At 39.6% G+C, this 17,747-nt stretch overlaps 1 protein-coding gene across 10 annotated transcripts in view; it reads right to left on the bottom strand.

The window, feature by feature from the left end:
* The window catches only part of relch (RAB11 binding and LisH domain, coiled-coil and HEAT repeat containing), a 39,950-nt gene extending 22,343 nt beyond the window's left edge, over positions 1–17,607 (bottom strand). For 6 of the 10 annotated variants that reach the window (XR_007035647.1, XM_047348967.1, XM_047348969.1 and 3 more), the window contains exons 1-12: positions 17,019–17,607; positions 12,165–12,254; positions 8,925–8,996; positions 8,718–8,773; positions 8,484–8,597; positions 8,116–8,310; positions 7,671–7,765; positions 7,385–7,514; positions 7,141–7,298; positions 6,146–6,221; positions 5,960–6,055; positions 5,126–5,149 (exon numbers count right to left, since the gene is read on the bottom strand). Coding sequence is in view for 9 of the 10 variants with exons in the window: in XM_047348967.1 (XP_047204923.1) it covers positions 5,126–5,149; positions 5,960–6,055; positions 6,146–6,221; positions 7,141–7,298; positions 7,385–7,514; positions 7,671–7,765; positions 8,116–8,310; positions 8,484–8,597; positions 8,718–8,773; positions 8,925–8,996; positions 12,165–12,254; positions 17,019–17,472 (1,560 nt within the window). In the remaining variant the exon portion in view is untranslated. The remainder of the gene's footprint in view (positions 1–5,125; positions 5,150–5,959; positions 6,056–6,145; positions 6,222–7,140; positions 7,299–7,384; positions 7,515–7,670; positions 7,766–8,115; positions 8,311–8,483; positions 8,598–8,717; positions 8,774–8,924; positions 8,997–12,164; positions 12,255–17,018) is intronic. The other 4 variants (XM_047348970.1, XM_047348971.1, XM_047348972.1 and 1 more) reach the window with 3 other exon arrangements.
* Positions 17,608–17,747: the final 140 nt, after the last annotated feature.

Below are 17,747 nucleotides of genomic sequence, written 5' to 3'. Positions count from 1 at the left end.
TAACAGATTTTCCCCGCTCAGTGACACACCCGCTGAGAAACCAACTCTGGTAATTGGCAGCTCCATAGTCAGAAACGTGGCACTAGAGACACCAGCGACCATAGTCAAATGTCTGCCAGGGGCCAGAACGGGCGACATCAAATCATACCTGAAACTGCTGGCTAAGGATCAGCGTAAATACAGTAAGATTGTTATTCACGCTGGCGGTAATGACACCCGGTTACGTCAATCGGAGGTCACCAAAGTTAGTGTTGCTTCGGTGTGTAAATTTGCCAAAACAATGTCGGACTCCGTAATTTTCTCTGGTCCCCTCCCCGATCTGACCAGTGAATACATGTTTAGCCGCATGCTGTCATTCAACCGCTGGCTGTCTAGGTGGTGTCCAGAAAACGATGTGGGTTACATTGATAACTGGCGAACATTTTGGGGAAAACCTGGCGCGGTCCGGAGAGGCGGTATCCATCCCACTTTGGATGGAGCAGCTCTTCTTTCTAGGAATCTGGCCGAATTTATTAGTTCTCCAAAACTCTGACAACCCAGGGTTCAGACCAGGAAGCAGGGTCGTAGTTTAACACTCCTCTCTGCAGCTTCTGTACTGCTACCCACCCATTACCCTATTAAGACAGTGTCTCGCCTACAGCCAAAATTGAATAGATTAAAAAATAATCTAAAACGAGGAAATCAGGAAAATCTCATAAAAATAAAGACAACTCAGACCGAAAAGAAAAATAAAACAATTAAATGTGGCTTACTGAACATAAGATCTCTCTCTTCAAAGACTTTGCTAGTTAGTGACCTGATTTGTGACAATCAGATTGATTTATTTTGCCTCACAGAAACCTGGCTGCAGCAAGAGGATTATGTTACTATAAATGAGTCAACTCCTACTAATTATTTAAATTTTCACATTCCTCAAAATACTGGGCGAGGAGGAGTAGCAACAATCTTTCAGTCCGATTTATTGATTAGCCCCAGACCAATCAATAGCTACAACTCTTTTGAATATTTAATCCTTAGTTTTCCTCATCCAAATTGCAAAGCACTAAAACCACTTCTGTTTGTTGTTTTGTACCGTCCACCAGGCCCTTACTCTCAATTTTTAGATCAGTTTTCAGACCTTTTATCTGATTTAGTGTTAAATACAGATACAATTATTATAGTGGGGGATTTTAACATTCATGTAGACGCTGAAAGTGATAGCCTAAATATAGCCTTTAATGCTATCTTAGACTCAATTGGCCCTGCTCAAAACATTAACAAACCTACCCACCTTTGTCTTCATTCTCTGGACCTTGTGCTGACATACGGCATTGAGTGTAAAGATATAACATTTTCTCATAACCCTGTCCTGTCTGACCATTTCTTAATAACCTTTGAGTTTAATTTAACCTAGTACTCCACACCGGAAAGAAAATTTCATTATAGTAGATCATTATCAGGCGATGCTGTAACAACCTTTAAAGAATCTGTTCCACTTTTAATTTACTCATTATCACTGAAAAGCACAGTGGAGGGCAATAATTCTGTTTCTGCCCTTCACAAAATGATTCTTTTGTTCATAGTGTTTCTTCATCATTGCGTGATGCATTAGACAATGCAGCCCCCTTGAAAAGAAGGTAATCATTAATAGGAGGCTAGCTCCTTGGTTTAATTCAGACCTGCATACTTTAAAGCACAATGTTAGAAAATTGGAGAGAAAATGGTGCTCTACACACCCAGAGGATTCCTACTTAATCTGGAAAAATAGCCTACTGTTGTAAAAAAAGACACTTCGCCAAGCCGGAACAGCTTATTTCTCATCATTAATAGAAGAGAACAAGAATAATCCTAGGTTTCTCTTTAGTACAGTTGCTAAACTTACACAGAGTCATAGCTCTGTTGAGCCATCCATTCCCTTAGCTCTTAGCAGTCATGACTTTATGGGATTCTTCTTAAATAAAATTGATTCTATTAAAAATAAAATCTTTGACATACTCCCGAAGATGATTACTTCATCCTCATCAAGTGAGACAACATTGGAAATAACTGCAGAACCTGATTTGTGTTTGGACTGTTTTGATCCTGTGAAGCTTCCTGAGTTATCAGAAATATTAGCTTCATCTAAACCTTCAACTTGTATGTTAGACCCAATCCCAACCAAATTATTTAAGGAAGTGTTCCCTCTGATTACCAGTCCCATTTTAGATATGATTAATCTATCTTTAGTAAATGGATATGTACCACAGGCTTTTAAGTTAGCTGTAATTAAACTTTTACTTAAGAAACTTTCGCTTGATCGAAATGACTTGAAAAATTACAGACCTATATCCAATCTTCCATTCTTATCTAATATTCTTGAGAAAATAGTTGCTAATCAAATGTGTGAGCATTTACACAGCAATGACATGTTTGAAGAGTTTCAGTCAAGCTTCAGAGCTCATCATAGCACTGAAACAGCTCTGCTGAAAGTCACTAATGATATTCTTATGGCCTCAGATAATAGACTTGTGTCTGTTCTGGTTCTGCTAGATCTCAGTGCTGCATTTGATACAGTCGACCATAATATTCTCTTAAAAAGGCTGGAATATGCTGTAGGGATCAGGGGAACATTGCTAGGCTGGTTTAAATCTTATTTGTCTGACAGATTCCAGTTTGTTCATGTAAATGATAAATCATCTTTAAACTCCAGAATTAATTGTGGAGTATCACAGGGTTCAGTACTTGGGCCAATTCTCTTTAATATATAAATGCTTCCAATAGGTCAAATTTTCACTGTTACGCTGAGGATACTCAGCTTTACTTATCCATAAATCCTGATGAGCCCAACCAGTTAGATAGACTACAAGCATGTTTTGAAGATATAAAAACTTGGATGACTTTACATTTTTTGCTCCTAAATTCAGACAAGACGGAAGTTGTCGTCTTTGGACCGGAGTCTTTAAAAAAGAAACTGCATAGTCAATCACTTAACCTGGATGGCTTTAAATTGACCTCCGGTAATAAAGTAAAAAACCTTGGTGTTATTTTTGACCAGGACATGTCATTTAAATCCCATATTAAACAGATTTCTAGGATTTCCTTCTTTCACCTCCGGAACATTGCCAAAATTAGAAATATCCTATCCAGGAGTGACGCTGAAAAACTAGTCCATGCATTTGTTACTTCAAGGCTGGACTATTGTAATTCTCTACTATCAGGATGTCCACAAAATGCAGTTAAAAGCCTTCAGCTGATTCAAAATGCTGCAGCAAGATTTCTGATGAAAATTAAAACGAGAGATCATATTTCTCCTATTTTAGCTTCCCTTCATTGGCTCCCTGTTAAGTCCAGAATAGAATTTAAAATTCTCCTCCTCACATATAAAGCCCTTAATGATCTAGCTCCATCATACATCAGAGATCTGATTGTTCCATACGTTTGTAACAGAGCACTTCGTTCTCAGACTGCAGGTTTACTGGTGGTTCCTAGAGTCTCTAGAAGTAGAATGGGAGGCAGATCCTTTAGTTATCAGGCTCCTCTCCTGTGGAACCAGCTCCCGGTTTTAGTCTGTGAGGCAGACACCCTGTCTACTTTTAAGACTAGGCTTAAAACTTTCCTTTTTGATAAAGCTTATAGTTAGAGTGGCTTAGGTTACCAGGGAGGGAGCCTTCCTCCCTCCCTGTTGGTTGGAGTAAGGGGGAGTCAGGTTTAGCCTAAACCGGCTCAGTTATGGTTGAGGTGCAAACACACACTCCATTTCTGCTACCTGTATGACCCCTTCTCTTTTCCAATGGTTATAATCAGTCTGACAGAGGGAGGAATCCCAATCCTTGTGGTTTTTAGTATAACAATGACCATCAGTGGGATCCTTTGTGGGGTTCCTTGAGACGACATTGTTGTAAATAAGCGGCGTTTAATTAAATAATCTGAACTGAAACTATCTCTGTAGTTATGTTGCTATAGGCTTAGGCTGAAGGACATAATGACCACTCTCACCCTCTTCGCTACATTCTCACACTACTCTCCAATTTTGCATTATTTGCTGTTATTTCAGCTTTTAACTTTGTTCTCTCTATTCTCTTCCTAGAAGCTACACCTGGCCTGGCTCTGTGTCTACCTGTGACACCTTTCTGGAGAGGGGCATCATCCGATCTTCTGCTGGCAACAACTTAATGCTCACCCTCTACCAATGATCCACTTGGCCCTGTCTTTCAGTGTTTAACCCTTTCTCTCTCCTAGACATGGCGATTGACTGAGCTTTACTGTAACTAATTATATGTGCTCTTTCAGACTCTAACCTTGAAAACTGGCTCAGAGTTTATCTGTTCGTTCTTTCTAGGTGAAACGACTAAAGGAGCTACATCAATTAACATTTACTTTTCCTTCCCATATAAATTACTCCTGGATCAGTGCTTCTTTGTTCTCTTTGTGTCTCTGCTCTGTTCTCTCAAACCCCCAGTCGGTCGTGGCAGATGGCCGCTCACACTGAGCCTGGTTCTGCTGGAGGTTTCTTCCTGTTAAAAGGGAGTTTTTCCTCTCCACTGTCGCTACATGCATGCTCAGTATGAGGGATTGCTGCAAAGTCAACGCCAGTGACAGTCCACTGTCTCTACATGCTCATCCAGGAGGAGTGAATGCTGCAAGTCACTGACTGGAAGCAATCTGCTGGGTTTCCTTAGACAGAAAAACTTTTTATCCAATTTGAATAAATAACTAACTCTGACTGCACTGTTCAATTGTTAGGATTAATTGGAATGTATGTACCTGACTGTTGTGAAGTGCCTTGAGACAACATGTGTTGTGAATTGGCGCTATATAAATAAACTGAATTGAAGCGCAGAGAGTGGCTGTGACACTGAGCGTCCTCTAGACTGGTTGCTGACTCTAAACCCTTACCAGCTCGGTGTCACATATTAAACAGTTCGACGTGGAGACTTTTTCCTACCGAGCGGTTTATTGTGTGACACAGAGTATAAGTATGCAAATGCGAGTCCGCCTCGGATATGCCCAAATCTGTGGGAACCTTTAAGTGTTTACTTATTTAGTTATACTTATTTGGCACCTCTCTCAGCAGTTGTAGCTTCAGGGGGGAAGTCGGGGTGGTTATTAGTTGCTTATTTCTACAGGTCACGTCAGAACCATGCAGATGAGTGCGTGAAATACTCACCTGGCAAAGATGTGAAACCATTCTCTAGAGGAGAGGCATGCATGAGAGTGAGAGAATGAGTGAGACGAAAAGAGGAATAGAAATAAAACTCAGTGAAGAGACAAAAGGCCAGTAAATGTGACAGAGCGATCCAAAGTAGCAGCAGAGAACTGATGATGGTGACAGGTTAGGACAAATACCTTCTTAAAAAGGGAAGACATTTCAAATCAACAGATGAGACACCAGGCAACGGGAGATTTGCAGGCTGGTAATGTTTACTTGCAAAGAGGATGCAGTTGTCGAGAGAAAACAAAAAATAAATGTGCTGTGTGCTGATTTTGAAGGCTGAGGTTTAAACAACTTCAGCATTTGGCAAACCACTATTCAGAAGACTAGAAACCTCCAACACAGTGAGAATTTTACTACTTAAACCAAAAACAAATGCAAGAATTAAGAAAGGAGACAACATATTTCTGTCATGTCAGAAGGTGAAATGTAAAGCAGAATCCTGGGAATTATGTTTAGCAAAGTTAAACAATGTCTGAGTCTTTTAATGTATATCCAAAATGTACAGACAGAAAGAAATGAATAATAATACAAATAAGAAAATAAATCTACACACAGCACCTTTATTAAGACCTAAAGGTTTAGAACTTGTTCCAATATACTGTATGTAGGTAAAGATTAGATAGAAGGCCAAAAGCTAAAGTTGTAGCTCCCCAAAATTACCACCCTGCTTAGTCCTGCTGCTCTGTGTGCATCTATTGGATATTAAGACAAGATGCATATGATGAATCGGATGAAGGCAGGCGAGAGAGAGAAGCACAGAGAGGGAAGCAGCAGTTGAAGGGTTACCTCTCGTTTAGCGAGGAGGACGTTGGGAACAATGTGAGGGAGACAGCGGCCCAGCATCAGCATCACGCTTTCCTCGCTGTCTGCTATGCGAGACACCTGGAGACCGGAGGGATACGCATCAGTTTTCTGAACAGAACCTGCTCTTTAAATATATTGATCCTCTTTTGACTACTTAGTGGTGCTGACCTCTGCTCCAAGTCGGCTGTCAGAGGACATTCTGCAGAAGGACAGCAAGGCTTGCTGGAAGGCCGGGGATAACTTCCTGGAATACCAAGAAAAAGTAGAGTTGGAAGCCATCATTATCTTACAGAGATTGAGATTTCCTCTTCATTCCTAAAGAAGCTTGGCGATCGCTCTGACCACAGAATGACAGACGTGCAAACAGAGCCAAGCTGCTAGAGAGCGAAACTGCTGCCACTCTCTCATGTAACTGCTGTCTGCTTCACAGGCAAAATTAGGGAAATTCATTCTGAACTAAACACATTACAGCAGTATTTAAACTAGCTTAATGGCCTCTAACCTATAATCAAATTTAAAATGAACACAAAGGTCAAAGTATATATAGGAAAAACAACATACGACCAAGTAGAGGTATTAGAAGTATGCCTGTTCAACATGTTTGCAAAGCCAGACATCTACCATCATCTAGTGGATACAAGATGCAACTACATCAAAAAGGGGAGCATGGCTGATTCATCCTAAAACCTTTCTTTTGCTAATCTTACAATCAAATTAGAAAATAAAGCTTTTAGCAACCAAATTATAACCATTGGTTTCAAGCATACATAGCTTCATATATACAGAGTCAACAGAAGAAAAACTCAGGAGACATTCTGATTGCTTTTGAGATCTTTTTATACCAAATATCATTCAAATTGTTTTTTACTTATTTAGAGCATTCAATCAATAGTTAAATTCAACCATGGTTGCTTCTGATTGCAATACAAATAAACAAAAGTATTTTGGAAAAAGACCTGTGTTTGAAGCTGCCCGTGCTTTTAAATTGCTAACATCAACTGTAAGACTGTCCCTTGGTTATGGACCTTGGAAAAGGTAAGGGCAGATACATTTATAATAAGTGTGTAGAGTTTTTAGATGTGGTGAAAGAGGTCAGTCAGTCAACCAAGTCTAAGTGCCAGTATGGATGACAGAGAGACAAACAGGCACAGATTTCCACTCACCTGTTCGGCTGATCAAATTGGGCACGTGGTTGACCCATAACTTTGTTGCACGTCTGTTGTCGAGGCTGCGATGTGTTCTGAGTGGAGGCTGAGACGAGGTCATTTTCAGCCTCTGACACCCCTCGGATGTCTAGATACTGACCATTATCTAAAGAAGGCTGAGAGTAAGAAGAGATGCACATAGAGTTTTATACACTGATACATGTTTACATAATCTGTACACATACTGAGAGACACCACATACCACAGAAGGAGGATTAGTGGAGCAATCCTTTGAGGAGATAGAGGAGGAGAGGTTTGGTGAATTCTGGGAGCACAGCTCCAGAGCGCCTGGAGGTGGAGAGGAGATGCTCTTTTTCAGGGTCTGAATCTCACTGTAAAGAAATTTAAAAGGAAAAACAAGTGTCAAAAAACATAAATCCTGTTAATTAGAAAGATGTCAAAAATATGGACATTTTTTCTCAGCATCAGCAGCCAAGGATATAATATAAATCCCAATCTGAAATACAGCGTGGTATGCAAGCAGCTACCTCTGCATTTTCTTGATCTGCTCAGCAAGACTCTGCTTCTCACTGTTCAGGAGGTTGAGCTGGTACTCCAGTTCTTGCACAACTTCTGACTGTTGCTAGGGAAAACAAAACAAAATAGGCCATTTGGGTTAAAAACAAGTAAAATACACAGAACAATAAATTAGTAACTTCAGCATCAGCATCATTTGGTTTGGTAGGAGTTTATTTAAAACAAATGTAGAAACAGAAATTTTGTTTATTAGAAAATAATCAGGTAGTGTGCAGTATATGCACTCAGTTCTTGGTCGGGGCTTAAGGTGATCCGGCTGTGATTCAAGAAGCCCAACATACTTTTCAATTCTATTTTCATTTCTTGGGATGCTGTAACCGTCCCTGCGCACAGTTGTGGTAAGTTGATTAAGAAAAAATAATCCGATTACAAATAAACAGAAAAACGCATATATACCCGTTGTGACAGGTCAGGCTTCTTTAGGGGCTCTCGAGCAATGCAGTTTCCTGGAAGATCACCAAAAGCCACCCCAACGGATGCATCGGCCTTGTCTCTTGGTGAGGACAGCGGGCTGCCACCGTTCCTGTACAGCAGCAACAGGTCCGGGGGTTTTGGGATGTTGAGGCCAACATCATCCCACAATTCGAAGTCCTGGAAATATAAAATCAAACAAGATGAGAAGAAAGTACACAGTTATTGCATTTGTGTCTGCCCTTATATACAGGACAGTGAAACATCCAAACAAGCAATCTGAATCAGTTGGAAATCCAAACCTTGAGTAGAAATAAGATATACAACATGAAGCATTTGAGATAGGTTTTTACCTGATCATCATTTTCATCAGAGAAGGTGATGGACGAAAGTTTGTATTCATTTTTTAATAAATATTCATTCACAAGGAAGTTTAAGGCTCTTTTCTCTAGAGGGCGTATGGGCTCCTGATGAAGGAGAAAAAGCAGGGTCAAAGTTTAGCGAAAGCTTTTAAAGTCATGTCTTACAGAGGCTTAAAGAAATACATCTAAAATCTTCCTTTCTCTTTATGTGAACAGATTCCCTACCTGGATTTCAGGACTCGACTTGAAGTTTTTTCTCTCCTGAGAGGCCACTTCGCTCTCTGAGAAATTGAGAAAATGAGAAATGTTTGAACCGGTACTGACGACTAGCCTTCTCGATGAAGTTCTTCGTAACAAATAAAAAAAAAAGAAAAGAGAGAAAACTGTAACAAAAAGGGTTGAGGTGGAGAAGAAGTTAAAAGTACGCCACACCTGCTGCCTGAGTCAAGTTGGCGCGCAGAGCCTGAATGGTCTCCTTTGCTTTCCGTAGCTCAAACTCCAGCACTGGACAGGAAATGACAACACACACAGGAGGTGGATCCAACCAAACACAGGGCACAAAAAAACAGAACAAAGATGGGGCATTTGAAAATATGACACTGAAGATCAAATGAAGCAAAAAAAAAAAAAAAAAAAAAAAGCATGCAAATCATGGGTTTAAGAAAACAAACCAAAACAAACACATGCAGCAGAGGATCATGGTAAATCTGCCTGTAGGTTTGTATGGCAGGTGGATTTCCTGCCATTCAAAGCACTGACGTGCCTTGTATTTGTAACCTTTCTCTAATCTAGGAGCTGTCTGACAATAGGTTTCTTCCTGGGCAGGTGCATAATTGGTTTCAAGCCACTCAAAGGACAAATGCTGCTCAGGGGATTTGTTCTTCACAAATTATAGCATAACTGTATAAACAAATCAGCTCTAAACTAAAAGACATAGGAGTCAAATATCATCCAAACATGACTAGGTTTTTGTTTCAGTTTCCTTTTTTAATCATTCAAAAAAAAAAAAGTTCAAATGAGTACGCCGTTTCTGGCATCTTACAAATTATAGAGAACCAACAGATTTGAGAATAAAATATTTTATTTGCAAAGTGAAATACGACCTCTTGAACTAACACTAAAAAAGGCAAAGGAACAAACAAGATCTTAACACACGTCAAAACACACGCAAAAAGTAATAAGCAATGGAGCAGGGAAACAATGTTGCATATCTGTGCACTGAAAATCTGTATTTTGATCTGATTGTATTTCTACATTAGGTCATAGCTAATGAAAGTGCTTTCTGTAATACGAAATTATATGTTGTATAATCGGAATCTAATCTAACCTTTTCTACAGATGAGGAGTGCACAGGTTGCAGTCTGAACAAAATGGAAACTGAATCACGGGGGAAGTAAAAAAAAAAAAAAGAAAAAAGGTCAAATAAAACCAAAAGAAGAAAGCTAGTCTGGATGGAGTGACTTGTCCAGAATTTTACTGGGGTTTGATCAACGTCAGGAGAAAGCCAGAAAACCCAGAGTCAGACAGCTGGGGGGGGGGGGCGGGTGCAGGCATTTTAACAGGACAGGTGTGTCAAAGTGGTGGAGGGAAGGGGTCATTTTTGCACATAATAGGTGTCTGGAAATTAATTATAAAAAACAAAAATGCATCTTTTGTGGGTGTGAGCTGAAACCAAAATCTCTGCTGCATGGTTTAACTGTTCCTTTGTTATGCAATGTGTCTGATTTCAATGAAGTAAAAAAAATCCCCAGGTCAAAACTAAACCATTTCGCCCCCTGAAATATAAAATGCATCTCAATAAATTAGAATCAGTATAAAAGTAAATTTATTTCAGTAAATCATATAAATAACCTATACTATTTATATATATTCATTGCGCAAGTTTATTTCTGTAAATGTCGATGATTATGGCTTGCAGCAAATTAAAACCCAAAATTTGTTTTCACAGAAAATTTGAATATTACATAAGACCCATTTAAAGAAAGGAAGTTTTATACAGAAATGAGGTGTTATGACCATGTTATGGCACAATCAACCTGAAGACTTGACAGTTGGCCACCATCCACAAGGGTAAACCAAAATAGCTGGCTGTTCAGAGTACTGTATTCAAATTGAGGAAAGTTGAATGGAAGGAAAAAGTGTGGTAGAAAAAAGTCGATGGGCTGCAACAAAGATAGCAGCAGCCCTAAAGCAAAGCCAATTCAGAGATTTGGGGGAGATTCACGAGGTGTTGTCAAAGTAAGTGCTTCAAACGCCACCAAACACAGATCTGCTGCATTCCTTGTGTTAGGCCATTCCTGGACCCGAGACCACACAAAACGTTTCCTCATTCTGACCTCTGTTAATAAGCTTTGTGGAGATGCTGATTTCATTCGCCAACAGGTCTAGACACCTGCTCACAGCTCCAAAAGTACCATTACCTTGTTTAATAACCAGGGTAGAACTGTGCTTGACTGGTCAGTAGACTCCCCTGACCTACTGATGCATTGACTGATGTAAGAGGAGCCCTGACCAAGTACTGAATGTGTACACTGTATAATAAATGGACATACTAAAAAAACCAACATGTATATATTAAAAACCCCTGTTATTTTACTTGTCTGATGTAATTGTAATTTTTTTGAGAAATTTAACATTGAGTTTTCATTAGCTGTAACCTATAATATTGAAAACGAACAGAAATAAGGGCTTGATTCTGATTTATATTACTGTGTGTGTGTGTAATGAATCGATCTAAATGCGGGTTTCACTTTTTAAAGTAAATTGCTGAATTAAATCAACTTTTCGTTAATATTGTAATTCATTGCAATGCACATGTATTCAGCGCATTTGCAAGATGGCTTCAAAGCTTTAGAAAATTTCCTGCTCTGCTACCAAAACTATAGTTCGGATATTTAAGGATCAGGGGCTACCATGATGACAACAAAATATGGTAACAGCTAATGCTATACCTTCTATTACTTCACATTGTAGATAGCTAACATGTATTGCCTAAATGTTGGCAGCAACAGAATCCATTAGATCAAGTCTACATGAAGATTACATTGCTAGTGACTGAATAACAGTACATATTCTTCTACTTTTAGGATTGTTTTATTATTAAATCCTCGTCAACAACCTACAATTACTCATCACAATGCACATTAAAACAGACAAAAGGCTAATACTTGAGCATGTGCGTTTAAGTGTAGAGTTGTGAGATGGTGTTCTGTTAGTGCCGGACAAAATTAGAAATTGGTTCAACAATGAAATGTGTTGACAGGGCCACAGTGGAAACAGAGTGCGATTTGAAAAAAAACCCCCCAAAAAACAGTAAACAGATCATGTACCAGAAACACCACTGGCTGATACACAGTGTGACAGTTCAAAGAAGGAGATCCAACACCTTCACCAAAGTCCCAAAATAAAAACAATGAATGTCTGACATGGAGCCAAAATGGGTTATAAATTGCAGTAATTTAAATGTACTTCTACCAATCATTCACGGTAGTACTAATTACAAACAGTTAGCCAGCATGTTAAAGCAGCACCACCTACAAATCTGCATTACAGTTGTTGATGAGACATTAGGCCTATTTCTATGGCTCACTAATCTCTTCTCCTGTGGTCTTGTATTTCCCAAAGGTAAGCAGTCGTTGCTGCTTGGAGCCCTGACGGTATGGTTCATCTTACCTGCCACCCGTTCGTCTGACTCCCGGTTGCCGTCATCTGAGTAACGTGCAAAGTCCAGAGAGTCCAAGGTGCTAACACTCCCCGCCCGATCTGCAGAGACACAGAGGTAGCGGTGAGACAAGAGTAACATAACTGCAACAATTACTGAGATGATTCCACGGCTCACAGAGGTTAGGAATGTGGCAATGAATTGGAAAATTGCTTGTAGAGACACTGCTTTAGGTATGGATGCTTGCCTCAAAAGGGAGGAGCAGACTCCATCACACAATAGAAAAGATTACCATCAGTACATCTGTAAACAGTCTAAAAAGTTGCTTCATCTGAACTTTTAAACAAGAGCTCAGTATAAACTGAATGGAAAGGAAAATCCCCTCACTGCATATGTATGATGTAACTAATCAATTATAAAATGCAACCACAAAATAAACTTTGCTTCACCTAAACGAAATGCCCATAGAGGGGAAGAAAAACAACTTCAAACTTTCGAGAACCAGAAAAAGCTGATAAATAGGAACATTCAGGCTCATATTACACTGAGCACAGCTGCCTGGTTTGCTTCATCAATGGTGTTAGCTTTCTTGCTACTTTAATGCAACTGTGAGATTGGCCTTATTTTTGCTCTAATGCCCAGCAAAAAGTCCAGGTAAATGTAGTTGTGCTGGCCTAAAAAGCCAAGCTAACCACAGTGTAAGAGTATGGGCTAACTGACAACAAAACCTGTCGATCTTTTTTACTTTTTTTGACATCACAGGCTGGTCTTGAAATAATATGTCCACATGCAAGTAATCCTCGCCACATGTTTTTTCATCTTTCTGTTATGAACTTCTATGTTCATAACAAGATACATGTACAAGTTTTAGGTCCTCTAAATGCATATATTTTGGCTTTTAGTAAGTCTAAACAAGATGCTGGAGATAAAGCTACTATTAGTTTGAATTAGAGATTCACAAAATTTGGAATCGCTGTCATTATTGCAATAAGTTTAGAAATCATATGTGCAAAATAGCAATCACAAAAGACTGCATTCGATGTGATATAGGTTATTATAATTCACAAGTCAGGCTGTATGCCAATAATACATATTGGCCAGGTGGATGGAGTAAGAGAAAATGTGGCGTAATTGCACCAGATATTATCATCGTAATATTCAACAATAATATGGCTATTGCATGCTTTCCTATATTGTGCAGCCCTATGCTAAATTCTGATGCCTTAGCATAAAACCATACACTTATTTCCTTAAGTGTATGAAAAGGGACATACCCTCTAGGCCCTGTGAGCACTCTGTGAGAAACGCTCATCAAGCAATGACAATAATTCACTAAACATATAGTGTTAGCGGGCCTGGTCTAACAATAAACAGTTATATTTACACCTGAGGAAATATAAAATGACATTTTCAAATAATTTCATTGAGGCACAAAGGTATCCAAATCAATCTGGACCTATGCAAATGAGTTATTGAGCTTCTTATAAAATCACATTTATTAACCATATTTGTGGAACATATGAGTTCATGTTTACCAGCCACAAACAGACCTGATTACTGCCTGACATGTGGAATCAACAAATCACTTTAATAGCACCTGTCCCACAACAAGAAGTAGGCTAAAAGATCTCAAAAAGCAACACATCTGATCTTAGGAAATGGAAGGACATATGGACGACAAAATCTCTGACATCTATCAGTGTCTACAGCGTTGACATGACAACTCATCCTGAATGACACAACAAAGAGAACATCTAAAGCACTGCAGGCGTCACTTGCCACAGTTAAGGTCAGTGTTCATGATTCAGTAATATCAATGAGATTCTGCAAAGATGTCATCCACGGGAAAAGGTCCAAAGAGAAATGACTGACGTCCAAGGGGAACACATGCCTGTCTCCCAATTGTTACAAGACGCGTCGATGATCCGCAGGATGTATGGGAATGTATTCAGTGGACCCCTAAAACAAGTGTGGAAGTAGGCTTGACTTATAGGGCAGGTCAGTAATCAAAAGCACATCAGAAAATCCACCTCTGAATGGCTGAAAATATAAAATAATCATAAAGTTTGGGAGTGGCTTAGTCAAAGTATGAAATCTCATATGTAGCTAAATTAAAATAATTCTGCAAAGGAGGGTAGGCATTAATTCCTCCCCAGCAATGTACAATACTCATTGCCACTTATTGCAAAGGCCAGAGGGCATTTGTTTTCAATGGTGGCACAGCCAGTTGGTTTAGAAGGTTCTAACGTTTTCCCACAGGGTCATGTTGGTTTGGATACATTTCTCCTTTAATAAATGAAATCATAATTTGGGAAATTGCATTTTGGTTTAACTCAGGTTACCTTTGACAGGTATTAATGATTAGAAACAACAAAGGATGACAATCAAAACAAAAATGGAAGAAATAGGAGATCGAACATTTTTTGCAGGACTGTAGTGACACTATGGTTCTGCCCAGTAACAAGGCTCAGTTCCAACCTCAGGGGATATAAAAAAAAAGGCTGCCCTCTTGTGATGTTAATAAAACCATTTTATCAACAATATTATATCAACAAAGAAGTATACTGTACTAAAGTATATTTCTCCGCTTTTAACTGGAGTGTGTATGTGTGTCTGTGCGTGCAGGGCAATGTTTCTGAATCACATTATTGTCAATAATATACTAGACCTCTTGATGTGTAAATAAGGTTTTTACAAAATAATAAAGACAAGATAACTGCCATAAATGTATTTCTATTCTGGGATTCATTTTACAAACAATGTCCTTCTTTTTTTGTTTGGAATTCACATTCAGACACAGGTTCTGTATTCAGAATGGCCACATTAAGTATATTTCTAGCGGGTCAGCTGAGGATTTCTGCCTTTTATTTGGCTTTTACAGCCCAAAAGATACAAGGCATTTACACATATTCTTCCTTTGAGAGAATGAGAATCCTTAAACATATCTAAACAATGGTTCCAAAGCACTAATTAGAGCAGTAGGTGGCTTTAGCATAGACAGGGCAAGACATCTATATTATATTATGTTATATTTTCCTTTTTCAATTTGGGTTTCCAGCAACAACTGGGTTTATACACAGTCTGAAAACCACATTAGTTCCGACACAAATAAATTAAAGAAAATATTTATACTCAACGAGCCTTTTTTGTCTCTAGGCCACACTTTGAATATGTTGGCTGTTAGAAAAGTTACAGAGAACCTGTCTGTTTACAGCCATCTGCACTACCAATAGCTTTAGCAACCCTCATTAATTACATTGATAGTTCAAAGTGTCTGGATGTGATAATTAAGCTGGAGAATCTTACAATTATAAAGATCTTTCCTCCGATCCCATGAGATCTTGCTATTTGATTTAGCACATAGCTGATTCAGGATTCCTTTTATTCCTTGTTTTTTGTCCACAGTAGATTTAACCATTTTGTTTCTCCTAAACTGAACACTTTACTGGACTGTGGCTCATCAGCAGCTATCAAGACTAAGATGAATGTTCCCCTATGACAGTCCTCTCAGGATCACGACACAGAGGCTGTTATGGTACGTCACGCTTTTCACAGACACATTTTTGTAGGTCATCACACTCCACACCTTTTGTGGGTTTCTTGCAACCACTAGAGCTTTGTGCCCAACATGCAGGTCAGCAAGTATGTGTTTTCTCCTATGATCTTGGAGTAACTTACTTATAAAAATGCACCGTAAGTTTTTTTTATTTTTTACTGTTGGCCTTTTAAACTAACATCCAAAGGGATATCAAGAATCTGACAGAGCGAGATCAGCTAGGTTTAGAATTAGCAGAATATACTTAATGATGCCTACGCAGCAGCCTCCTGAGATAACAGGTTGCCTTTCCTGGCGACCAAACTGTGATTCTGATTTCACTCTGCGTTGATTCTGACAACACCAACGGCAGCCACATTTGGAGCATAGTGAAAGCATTTCCTGCTTCTCAATGTTAAGCTGAATCTATAGCACAAGTCGAGTCAATTCAATTTAAAATTAAAAACTAACTATAAGACATGTTATAAAAGGACAGTAATTTAAAATTGTTTTTTCAAATCATAAGCCGTGAATCTCACGAAAGTCCATCTCTATTCACAACAGGTAGGACTGTGCTTATGCTATTCTTCTAAACTTCCACAACAAGCTTTATTTGTGGTGCAGGCAGTAACTATGGTAATCATTTGTATGTTGTGCTTGCCTATGGGCCAAGTGGCTTGAGCTTTCATGCATGCAATGGTTATTCTATTAAAAGTCCCATGAGTAGATGAGGATGCTCCAGACATACAGCCTGTAACAGGTAATTACATTTTTGTTGTGTGAGTCTGGTACAGAGTACGATCAACACTTGCAAAATACAATCTATAGTACACATTTAAAATATATTCAGTAGGTCCACAATAAAAAGACACATGTTTAAGTTCTGCAAACTGCAGTCTTATCTTTAACCATATTAGTTTTTGGCTTACTTGCAGCTAAAAACATGTTCTATCACTCTCTTCTACTTGTGGCTGTTTCTGACTTCTATCTTGCAGGTGGGCTGAAGTAAAGGGTCCATCACAACCTGTCTGTCACAGTACCCTCCATCTAGCCCTCCAATACATCTTTATGCATCAATTTGAAAGGTTTTCAAGACCTAACGCTGTGATCTATTCGCCAAGATAACTGACACACAAAACCCGTTTGATGACTGCGGCCTTTGAGCTGTTGGGCAGGAGCAGCAAGCTGCGATCTCCAGATCAAGTGACTTCCACAACCAGGTTGTGAGCTAACGTTAGCGAGCTAGTGAGCTCCCTTTTTGTAATACCGTAGCGGGGACATGGTTGGTAAACCGCTACTTGTAGCATGAAGATGAGCTAAGGCTACTTACTCAGTGGCCCTCCAGGTCCGAGCACTTGATCTTTGGCAGGTGGAGTACCGCTTTGTCGCTCGAAGTTGCCAGGGTTGGAGAAATAATCCCTTAGCCGCGGAAGCTCCCTGCCTGTTTCCAACAGTTCAGTGTGAAACTCCAGGGCCGTAAGAATGTACTGGTCCCGTAACAGCTGAGCAGCAATTACATCCACAGACACCCGCGTTTCGGCACCGCCTGCCATAGCGGATGTGACCGCGGCCGACACCGAGATGCCCTCACCGCTTGGGCTTGTCCGGTTGCTAGACAGCAGAAGTGTCGGAGCCTCGGCATCTGCAGGCGGAGAGAGAGGATTGCCTGGTGGTGGCCCTGGCGCCCCCCCGCTCGGGCTTCTTTCTGTGTCAACCGTCTCATTAGGACGTCGTTCCGCTTCTTCCTCAGAATCACTGACATCAAATGGGTTGACCGACGCCATTTTTCCACTATAAAACAATCCAGGCAGGCTAGGCTAATCAGTTGGGCTTCTTCCTGAATGGATCCTGATGTTCATGCCTTTTACTTGGGGAAAGAATGCGAAATTACGATTGGCCAGATTTAGGGGACGTCACATCAAAGCCCGCCTTTTTAATGAAATGTTGAAAGGTGATTGGATATTTCCGAGGCAACTGGGCAGGTCATAATTGTTAGCTGACAGCTCACGCTAGCTAATGTCAAAAATGGAAAATACAACCAATGTAAACAAAGATATGT

The sequence above is a fragment of the Girardinichthys multiradiatus genome, chromosome 21 (genome assembly GCF_021462225.1).
Source record: "Girardinichthys multiradiatus isolate DD_20200921_A chromosome 21, DD_fGirMul_XY1, whole genome shotgun sequence".
Classification (NCBI taxonomy): domain Eukaryota; kingdom Metazoa; phylum Chordata; class Actinopteri; order Cyprinodontiformes; family Goodeidae; genus Girardinichthys; species Girardinichthys multiradiatus.
Note: the sequence above shows the minus strand (reverse complement) of the source record. Positions and strands in the feature narration are given on the sequence as shown.